Genomic DNA, 12,144 nt, shown 5'->3' with positions numbered 1-12,144 from the left:
TATACTGAATTTTTAAAAAATAACGACGGTTTTACGAAAACTGAATTTAAAGTAAGAAATGAATTTAACAAAAAAATGACTCTACCTCGCGGAAACTTGCAATATTTTTAACTCTCTTGCTCACCACGTGGTCTTGTTCTGCTGGTCCTTGGAAAGCCTCCGTCCTTGTAGCTGGAACATCACCGGTTGTCTTTGAGATATCTCCATCTGCCGCCAAGTACCATTTCTGCCTTGCCCAGTGCATCAACCACTAATAGGATGATTGCTTCGAAACTACCACGCCCTGTTATGCTCTATCCCATATACTGGAGATGAGCCCTGAATCACTGTTAAAAAAAACCCTTGGATTATGCGAAGAGTATATTGAATTAACAATCCTTCCAACTTTACTGAAAATGTGTACCGTAGTTTCATTTCTAGCTAGTTTAATGCTACGTATTGTTTTAGACTGGTACAAACCGGTCTAGTATTATGGCTGTTTGTACTTCCTGATGAGACTGGTTATACGCCCATCATTCAGAAATTCCGAAGTACCACGTCGTGGTACAGAAATGAAAAATGAAGAATGAAGAAGTGATAAACTATCAAACTGGTCCACTATGGTACATCAACCATAAGACAAGTCATCAGACCTAAAGCGAAATACGAGATATAGAATCGAATCGAATCTCCTGAAGCCAAGAGCTTCAACACGCCCTCAAGTAAGCTTTACTGGCTCTAATTACAGGTCGAAACACGTGGTCCAATCAGGTGACATGTCTCTCCCTACTCCAGATATCAAAGATGAAGGGTCCCCACGATGATATCAACCGTTTTTCTATTAGCCATTTCACTCAGTATCCATGGCTCCTTTGAAAATGGATGCGGTGACCCGTTCGAATTACTCAGCTCAGAACACAGTAGCGGCGGTTACAACACCTGGACACATGCCGGCTTTTTCCAAGAATTGAGTTCTTAATTTGTCGCTTCTTCCTCGATGATAGAAGATAGAGGAAAATCTACTGCAAGTTAAATTTACACAAATGTCGCAAGAATCTATGATAATATAAGGATATTCAGCCCTTGTTTAAAAGTCATAGTTACAAAGTAATGAAATGAGAGTGAGCAAATGATCAAACATGAATTATAATAAAATTACGTGCAAAGATAAATATCATCACGTCAAATATACCATTCCTGAATTAATTAAACATAATAAAATTAACATAATTACACTGTGACGTCTGGAACGTTACACTACCTGCAGTCTATAATATTTTGAAGAATCATTTAAACTTTCGTGATGTTCCATTCTCTCCATTAATGCAGCCACGGTAATTTTTTAAATTTATTCCTGTGTGGAAGTTTTAGGCAACATACTGATCTAATTAAATTGTTACCATTAGGTGCTTTTCTGTCCCCCAAAACAGATATTTTGAAAGTAATCTCACCAAATTTAATGTTTTCTTTCCACACGGTCTAAGTGCTCTACAAGAAATATTTAATTTGAATCACCATCATTACAGGCATTCTTTTTACATTTCATTTACTTTCTTCTGTACTTTGTTGTTTTCACTTTCTTCACAAATTTTTATTATTTCAGTTCTGTCACAGCTTATAAATTATTTTCTTATATCTATCAACTGACTTCCTCAACAAGATAGATTTCCTTGTTTCCATTTTATTTACACAGCAGTTCTTCGGGATGCTTTTGGAGTTGGGGTGGATACAAGAATTGCTACTTTTGTCACAGGAGTTTGAGTTTCTCTGTAGGTGAAGCTGTTAATGTTTGAATTCTTTCTGATTTGAATGAATCTAATCTGGAGTAGGATCACTTCAGCATTTGCCACATATTTGTTTATGAGTACTAAATACAGATGGTATTTTATTTGGAAGGAGCCTTTTCTTTGTGGGGCTAACACTAAAATCAGATTCAAGGAAATGGTTGCTATGAACTTTCGACGGTCTTGTTAGTAATCATAAAAACCTAGCTTTTTGCCTTACCTAGAAACAACAACACTTCTCTAGTGAGGTTGGATCAGTAAGAAACAGATGGAAGCGTCACATTTTCTACTTTCTTTGCACAGTTTGAAGTAGATCTTGGAAAAAAACGATGCACCATTTTCAACACTTTACTCACATTCCCATAATGTGCACAAAATGTACATTACATTACTTGGCCCTACAAAGAATTATCACAGTACTGACAGTAATACCACAGTATTCGTCACTGTCACGAAAAGGAACTAACGGTGGTATTGGTACAGAAGTAGATGAAGAAACAACCTATAATTTTTTTAATAGTACAATTAAATGTCCTGATGGAGTAAGATGGGCCTCCTAGAGGGTTATGAACTTTCTCAGGCCAAGGAGATTTGAAGCCATGATTTGAGGTGTGGAGAAGGTGAGAGGGTGGCGCCCATGGTCTATAAAAAGATATGTCCCAAAATTTGCCTTAGAGCAGGAGAATGGAAAATCATTCTCAGGTTAGCCGACAGTGGGAACCAGACCCTCTACCTCCTGACTGCAGAGCTGTATGGCTACAGAAACTAGCCGCTCGAGCTGAAAGACATTTTGCTCAGTCAATATAAATTATATGAATAAACTACCAAAAAAGGGGGGGGGGGGATGATGGCCTAGATGTTAGGCCCCTTTAAACAACAAGAACCATAATCATCATCATCATCATCATCAAACTATAAAATAACAAAGCAAATCAAAACTTATACATGGAATAAGAATAAGATGAAACATTATTCAAGTTGTAATTCATGAAAGAAAAATGTTAACAGAATGCATCTATAAGGGTACTATAATTCGTAAAGCTACAGCACGCCAAAAGATACCAAGAAAACCATTAATAAACTGCAAACATACCACACATGTAACGCAAATCTTATACCAAGTTATGACTCCGATTCACTGACAACAGCCCATAACCCTGACAACTACCAGTAAGACTACAAACCTAAAGTGTCCCGCTATTCCAGCGGAAAATAACCCACTCTTCCAGGCCCTGTATATTACATTGGCAATGCTCCAACAAAACTACGCACAAAAACGATATTAACAGCGCGAACCACACAATAACGAAGACATCCTTTTGTCTCGATTAACTGAGTTGCTAGTGCGGGCTAGCATCTCTTGCTTATGAGATGATCGCCATCCCAAATCTCCAGCTGTTAAGCACACACGCTGCTGTGGTGAGCGGGAAACATGATACACGGAGGCGACAATACACTTGCATAATTAAGCATCAAATAAATACGCTTGAAAATGAGATTACATAAATTGTACAAGCACATAAGAATTTATCCTAGGGAAGAGTATTGACCGTACTGGAGGTTATATTGGTCAAAACCAGTCAATCACAACTGATATGCATTTAGGGCAGTCACCCACATGGCAGATTCCCTATCTGTTGTTTTCCTAACCTCTCCTTAAATGATTGCAAAGAAATTGGAAATTGGTCAAAAATAGGAAGATGTACAAATAAATTGGAAAGTCAGAAGACGAGTTAAAAAATTGAAAGTTTCCAGGTAAATCGGAAGGTTTGGCAGGTTTGCATTTTTCACAATCTGTAAACTATTTTGTAATGGGTTCTGAAAATGCAATAAAATTCAATATTTGCTCAAAATGTGAAATTTACACAAAAATTTGTTATACTGTAAATGTGAAACAAATGATTTTTTTTCACATAAAGTTTTCTTTTTGATTCCTTTCCTGGAAACTGAATCGAATGAGTCTGTGAGCACTGCCTGAAAATGCAGTTGGCTGTCAAGATCTGAAGATCTGAAATGTATATGGGTTCCTACGAACTGTGCAGATGTTTGAAGATACATCAGTAAGTACAATATAATTGTAAGTGATATGAGAATACAAATGACAGAACAAAAGTTTAAGTATGTTCAGAGATTTCCTTCAACAATATCACTAATTCATGAACGTGGCTTAGGCTGATTTTGAACATTTTCTCTTTATTATTCTGATTTTGCATCAATATTTTCTTCCATCTTATGATTTAGCCTAATTTTATTATACCAAATGCAGCCAAACAGTACTGAAATTGAAAACTTATTCTGTACACCAAGATACATTATTTTAACAGTAAGGCAACAACGGCAACATGTATCCAACTGTATCAGAACAGCACAAGTTCAAAATGTGCACCATGTCACGCACATCTTTCATAACGGTCCTACAAATTGTTGAACATGATGAGCACAGGTTGCAGCAAGGACTCAAAGAAATGACTGGGTTCCCTCATAATTCTGGGACATTTCTACATGGGTCACCTCACCAGAAAACAGATTCCTTCAGCACATAGACATCTGGGGGCATGAGATCTGGAGAGTGGAAAGAGTACAGGAATTCTCTTTCACGGGAAACCAAGTAACCAACTGATATTTCAATACCAGCACAGAAAAATCAGCACCTCATTCCAGTTAGCTTCCCCATCCAATTCTTGCAATGATATCACCCACTAGGACTGTGGTATCTTTTCTCTTGATGCTCAATAATATATCACAGAGAACCTCATAAAATCTGTAACTTTTCTATATCTGCCCATTGCATAGCAAACACAGTGAGACAATCCTCATTCTAATTCCTGCTATCACCAAACCTACCCCCACAACTTGACCACCTATGTGTTTTATAGAAACTTTCTTATATGGTATAGTTTTCCTGATCAACAATCTCATTCTCCACCCCCATATTTTTCACACTTGTTAAAAAACTCATAACCCTGCAACTCTTCCCTTAGTTGAATATCGCAATTCCAAATACATCCAGATGGATCAGGCTATTTCTTTTTATTCTGATGACCTGATTACAGGAACAAACAACTAAGCAACAATATATTACAGATATTATGTGATATAAAGGTCTTCAGCCACCACTATGTTACAAGGTCTAATTTTCTCACATGCTGATTACTGCTTTATAGCAGACAAACTTATGAGCACACCATTAAATAAATTAAGCAAGAAATTAAAGGTAGAATCTGATCCCACCAACATACAGTCTCCCACATTTTGCTGGAATTGCTCGAACTGACCTCAGAAAACTGAACTTCCTCTTTTCCAGATTTAAGACTATATCTTCCAAAATAATGTTGCATATACCTAGAGATATCTCAGGACTACTGAGCTAGCTGAAATCTGGACAATGATCATTATGTACAGAACAGTAAATACTTACTCAAAACCTCAACTTGTTAGTGAAATGGAAAGAACAGTAGAAAACCAATCAAGAAATACAGATGCATAGCATGCTCATGGTTCCAAAAATCATTAGTGGCATGAGGCATCCTGGAGAAACTTTGGTTACTTTCAAAATAATTAAAACAAAACACTTAGAAGCAGGGATACTGTGTAGAAGTAAATGAATCTGCCAGGTGCGACTGTGGTGTCACTTGTCAAATGATATTCACATTATAAATAAGTGTAAACTGCGAGCCCTCAATAGAAGCAGAAAAGGACATACTATTTTTTTCATATAGAGGAACCTGATAAGTTTTTATTTATGCCATGCCCTTTCAACAATAGTAAGTTTTATACCATTAGTAGTATACGCCCACCACATCCCACCGAGGAAGTAGTAATTAATACAAACCTGAACCAATTGTCGAAGAAGGAATGTTCTGTTGAGAACAGACATTGCAAGTCGTATAATGAAAACCAGCATCGTATGTCTCTTGGAGAACCAATGCAATCTTTTCTCCATGTTAAACTGGATAGCTGACTCTCCTGTTGAAAGAAAAAAATATATTCAGCTTCAAAAATATGAATAAAATGGTAGATATCAGTCTGAAAGTTTGAAAGAAAACTGTTCTAATGTCTGAAAATCTACTTTATGAAAAGTGGATATTCAACTGAAGCTCTCGAGTCAGTGCACTAATTATCAGAAAAGGTAATGGATGAAACAAAATTAGTCTTGTCAACTTATACCATCTGCTTTATGTTGCACCGACACAGATACAGTAGGTCTTATGACGACAGGATAGGAAAGGCCTAGGAGTGGGAAGGAAGCGGCCGTGGCCTTAAGGTACAGCCCCAGCATTTACCTGGTGTTAAAATGGGAAACCACGGAAAAACATCTTCAGGGCTGCCGACAGTGTGATTCGAACCCATTATCTCCCAGATGCTAGGTCACAGCTGAACACCTCTAACCAAATGGCCAACTTCCCAGTATGAATTTATATGGCTCATCAGAGCTTATCTACTTTATTTTTTTATTTTTTATGAATTTCAGAACATCAACATTTTATACAGTTTAGCTGTACCGAATCACCTTTCTTCATATATTACACAACAGACCTTGCAGATGATCTACAAGCTCAAAACACCCAAGCCATACTATGCGAGATTTGAAATAAACAAAAATTTTTGCCCCATATAAAACTCATTTTTCTTTCATATAAGGTAAACCTACCTTATTTCGTGATATACTTTATTTTGTGATACGCGACATATTATTGATCCAGAAGTAAGGTAGGCGTTCTACATTGAGTTCGACCAATCCTCAATACATATCAGGAGTGCCTTTACAGGGGAAAAATATTTTGAGTGGGAATTGCTGCTGGGTGAAGACAGGCAGTTGATTGTATGTTGTGTGGATGGAAACACGCTACTTGTTGGTTTGTTCCTGTAGTAAAACTCTATTAAGGTAAGTTGGTCAAGTAATTATTCAGACAAGTATACGCACTTATATTCTCTAAGGAACACACTTATAATATCAGTAGTCAGAGTTGGATTTAAGTGCGTTATTAATGAAATAACTGCTTAGGAGAATGACTACGACTCTAACGTTTTGTGTCCATTTCAGACATAATGGCTCCAGCGTTAAGCAAATGTGTGAAGAAGGAAGACAGCAACAAGCTCAAAAAAAAAACGGGTCTTGTGCACAAAAGACGACGAGCCTATTCATCAGTTGACCTTCGGGGAGTGCTTCAGAAGGTTTAGGAGGAAAAGTTGTCTATATACAAGGCAGCTAAACATTTCACCGTTCCGTGGAGTACTCAAAGACAATATGACTATTGGAAAAATGGGTAGACCGTTTGCCCTTACGAGTGGACTGGAGATTAAGTTAGTTAACTTCATAGTAAAAACGTAGGAAATAGGGATCGGTCTGAACGTTAACCGAATAAGACACGTTGCATATTCTATGGCCAACACAAGTATGCAAACAATGGCAAAGTTCCCATTCAGTGAAGTGAAAAACTGTGCAAGCTGGAAATGCTGCACGTGAATTCGGTCCACCTCTAATCATTTTTAAACGAGTGAGAATGTCAGATTTGGATTTCTTTTGGATTTGAATTCCCCATCAACCATCTTTGAAATGGTTTTCAATGGGCCCCTCATTTTTCAACACCAAGCAAACGTCGGACTGTATCTCTCACAAGGCTAGGTCCGCTTCTTTCCCACTCCTAGCCTGTAGAGTTATGCCTACACTCACAGATAATACAGTCACTCAGCAGTATATGTAGCTCACACCCAGAGGGTATACCAGGAAAAGCAGCTATGGAAATGGAAAGTCTAATGTATCCTCGGACAGTGCTGGTACTTGAAAACCCTATTCACCGAGCTCGATAGCTGCAGTCGCTTAAGTGCGGCTAGTATCCAGTATTCGGGTGATAGTAGGTTCGAACCCCACTGTCAGCAGCCCTGAAGATGGTTTTCCGTGGTTTCCCATTTTCACACCAGGCAAATGCTGGGGCTGTACCCTAATTAAGGCCACGGCCGCTTCCTTCTCAGTCCTAGCCCTTTCCTGTCCCATCATCGCCATAAGACATATCTGTGTCGGTGCGACGTGGAGCAAAAAAAAAAAAAAAAAAACCCTATTCTAAAAAAGAAAAGAAATAATCACTGTAGGAACAATACAATGCAACTGACTTTTACGAGAGGCAGAACAACACATGACATACATGTATTCGGAAACTGGGTCTTTCTTGCTCCCCTTTCCCCTTAACCAGCTCCTACAGAGTTCGGACATTTATGGCACTTCTTCACTTCCTCTCTCCTTCCACCATTTCTCTTCCATCATTTTGTCCCAGTCCAGATTTCTTCCTCTTGCACTCCTCTTTAATGAATCCATCTACCTTGTCCTAGGTCACCCTCTCGCTCTCTTTCCCTCAAACATCATCCCCAACTGTTTTGGTATTCTTTACTCCTCCATTCTCTTTAAATGTCCAAACCATCTTACTTTAGTCCTTCAATTGTATCATATAGGTAAATTGGGTATCAATTGGAAAACAGCTACAAGACATTCACTCTAAACAATATTGTGATGAAGGCCACGAGTGTGGGAGTCAGCAGAAGTCAACAACATTGGTCCGCAGCGATAATGTGTGTAGGCCAGAAGCAAACAAAACAGTAACGCCAGCGAATTGTTGAAGCTCACAATGAGGAAGCTCCCAGAAGAAGGTGGAATCCAATTAACACTAGAGCAGCCACTGGGAATGATCCGGAAGTGTAAACTACAAGAATTTTCTGCAGGCTTATATAAAGATCACACAATTGTAGGAGAGCAGGGTCCTGTGCATCAGCAAATACTGTGGCGATTTGTAACCGACAGGTACATGCTCCTGAAGCAAGATTAAAAAGTTACATTATGCAAAACGTATGTGAAATGGTAGAAAAACATTTCAAGGCAATACCTCAAACTGCAGAGTCCAGTGTTCAAGATTTGAGGCAAGAAATTAATGAAATGTTCAACAGTCAATAAACAGCTCCAGGCAATACCTCAGGATGTGGAATCCCACGTTTGAGACTTGAAGAAAGAGACGAGTGATCTACAGGGAAATAAAATGGCCCCACAGTTTGGCTGGGAGCCATGACAACATGATTGTGAGGACACTTGAGACATGCTGTGGTGACCACCAGCCAGCAGCCACCTACCGAATCCAATTGAAGAAAGCACGTGGGTGAATCACTGCAGGAATTTGCTGCAGAGGTAGAACAGCTGACTCTCAAGGTGTTGAGTGGCTTCTTATAGGAACATATACAGCAGGCTACCTATACTCAAGGAAACGAATAGCGGAACACTGGCTAACAGCTACCGAACTTGAACTTTACACGACTAGCACATGCATGATTACATATTCTCGATGTGACGTTGCTGACCAAAGGTAACACTGCAACGCAGATACCCTGTAGGAGACCATACCCTGAGAACTGCACACACTGTCAGAAGACTGACAAGGAACCCTCATGAGTGTGAGGTCATGAATGGCCAATGGTATAGAATGCGTTCGACGGACTATCTCTACCCCACATGCGCAGTATTGGCTGCTAATGGCAAGAAGGGGCAGATCAGTAGGTATCCAAAAGAAAATAGATCGTGAGGCTATGAGGCGCAGTTAAACGGCAGAGTTGACACGTATATCATAACAGTGCTATACTACTTGTAGTATTGATAAAAACCAGTGCAACAGCAACCACAAACAAAGCAAACATTGCCTTATATCTACAGAAAAAGTTGCGGACGATAACATTCGATCAGAAAGGACCACAAAACATTTCGCAGAGTGAAAAGTGGTAGATGATGTATTAACGTTTTTTGCAAGATGAGTCAGTGGAATTTGTAATGTCGAATACTTTCAACAATCACAAAGTTTACACAAGGAGCAATTTTTAATACCACCTACTCCTTGTGTAAACTTTGTGATTAGCTTTTTTCAATACGGAATAATGACGAGAATAATGGTTTGTAATACTTTCAACAATGTGAACAATGCACATGTGGATTGCACTGGTGACGATATGGGTGAATGTGATATAGAAATAGATGTCCGGGCATGTGGCTCATCGTCCATGTTGGAACCACACTCCTGGCTCCAGTGAAGCATAGTGAAGAACAATCATTGTCCAGTAAGCGGGTACAAAACATAATTAAATACATGAATGACCAACCACAACATAGTAAAAAAATAATTACTAACAGATTTCAAATAAGTCTGCAGAAATATGACCGTGTAGTGTATAAGAAAATTAAGGTACTTCAAGGGAGGACAAGGCAAACCTGTTAAAAATATTTTTGTTTGCGCAATTCAAGGACGCTCGAGGCAAGTTACAGGATGTGCATAATAGTGACCTAATACGTTATGTTACACGTTATAAATTTCATATTTGAGCCCGTATTGTCAAAATATTAAGTTGTGAAAATTTAAAATTGATAATTCCACCTTTATAATACTGTAAAGTTAATACGTTATGGGCATCAAATTGTGCAGGACATAGGTTACAGTGACCTCAGGTGATGTAGTGGATGGTTGCACAACATCAAATGGAGCTATAGCATTGGACAACTCAAGAAGAAAATAAGAAACAAAGCAGCAACTTGATGATGCACAGCAAACAGCAGAATTGAATCGAGCATGTACAGAGGAGGTAAACAACCTTATCCAATCGTTTAGTGCAGAATTCGTTTTCAACATCTACTAATCAGTATTTGATGAGGAAATGCATATGAAAGGCACCCTGGCGGTTACCCGAGGTACCAAGAGAGTTATAGCACGAGCAACGAACATCGGTGCCCTAACGCATGCGTATACAATTACTGTATGCCTATTGTTAGTTTGGAGGGCAAATTGGCTGGGAAGTTGCAGGTTGTCTGCCTCCAACGATTTAGCGTGTATCATGGACCTAACAAGGATATTAGGGAAGGTTTATGGCAGACCAAGGAAAAGTGGGAAAATGGGCTTACCAGAACTACAGCTATGGTATGAAAACCACGTTTGGCTCATAGCTGATGAAAATTACTCGCAATTGCTTGACTCCTGATCTGCCTAAAAAAATCATACTGTATTAGAGAAAACCACTTGTGGGAAGTGTGTGACATTGCAATTCATACCACCTGAAACCATGGGACAAATTCAACCTCTGGATGTCTGTTTATTTGTGCCTTCAAAACATACTATCGTATCATCTGTAGCTACACCATAAAGGATAGCCAGTTTCACAACAAACTGCGCGGCAGAGTGGTTCGCATTCGGTTCCATGCAATCACTTTCCATCAGTTCTCATCACCACATTATATCAACATGATTATCTATGCATTCTGTGCCATTCCACTATTCGAGCAATTAAGCTCAAATGAATTAAGGCGGACGTGATTACTAGTGATGAAGTTAAAAACAATGAATAAATTACATAAGATATCAAGGATTGAGAGTAATGCAAAGTCAGAATGAATAAAATCGCGGCGGCAGTGACCAAGACAAAATAGACATCTGAATTGTTAAGGACGACACTGTTTAAAAAGACAAATGAAAGCCAAACTCAAGTACATGGATGTATTCTGAAGAAGTAGTAAAATCACGTTAAATTCTCAGAAACAGTGAAGGGAATAAGAAAGAAAAGCTGTTTACAGGTCACATATAAGCCTACAGCACAAGAAGATATTGTAAGATTTAACAAATACGCGTTAAGTAATAAAATACGCCACATAAACTGACTCGCAGCGGCGAACTTGAAGAGCAACGACGAGGCCATGATTTCAAGAAATCATATTCACTATACCACACTAGAGACGATAAACAACTACAATAAAACCTTGTTAATTCAAAGTCATTGGGACGCAAAAATCGGACTTTGAATTACGCGATTTTGAATCAACCGCCAACTCTTAATTCAGAAATGCCAACCCTTCCCGCATAAAAAAATATTTTAAGACCTGTACTGCATGCAATTAACTTTGATTCAAAGTTTAAACTAGGGAAAAAAAAACCGATTTCCAAAATGTATCCAACACGGTGCATTTACAATATTCAAATTCACAATACAGTATTCACTTGGATAACTCACTAAAACATAACCTCACGCAACGAAAGAAAACAAAAGCATGATTCAAAGACTAGGAGAAATCTAAGCTGGCTCACCTGAGTAAGTCCTTTATTCATTGGATTACTGAACTGAATGCATTTTAGATGTTCTGTACTTGCACGGAAAGTACTCGATGCCCTTAAAACGTGGTTTATCGAACTTTCCTATGACATGGGGAGAAAGTCTCTCGCTTCCGTCTGCATTTGAACACAATGCGGTGACTCGCCTATCCTTGTACGATTTTCCGCCATGGTACTTATCTCGTAGTTCAGAAAATGCAAACCCTTGCCCCATCACAAAGTATTCTAAGATGCATTAATGCATGCAATCACCTTGATTC

At 38.7% G+C, this 12,144-nt stretch overlaps 1 protein-coding gene across 1 annotated transcript in view; it reads right to left on the bottom strand.

The window, feature by feature from the left end:
* Nup188 (nuclear pore complex protein Nup188) overlaps positions 1-12,144 on the bottom strand; it is a 752,879-nt gene that overhangs the window by 374,640 nt on the left and 366,095 nt on the right. Inside the window, exon 12 of the mRNA XM_067139287.2 lies at positions 5,596-5,729. Within this exon, the coding sequence (XP_066995388.2) occupies positions 5,596-5,729 (134 nt within the window). The remainder of the gene's footprint in view (positions 1-5,595; positions 5,730-12,144) is intronic.

This window comes from Anabrus simplex, chromosome 2, assembly GCF_040414725.1.
Source record: "Anabrus simplex isolate iqAnaSimp1 chromosome 2, ASM4041472v1, whole genome shotgun sequence".
In the NCBI taxonomy this organism is placed as follows: domain Eukaryota; kingdom Metazoa; phylum Arthropoda; class Insecta; order Orthoptera; family Tettigoniidae; genus Anabrus; species Anabrus simplex.
The sequence above is the reverse complement of the archived record's forward strand: the minus strand, read 5'-3'. Positions and strand labels throughout refer to the sequence as shown.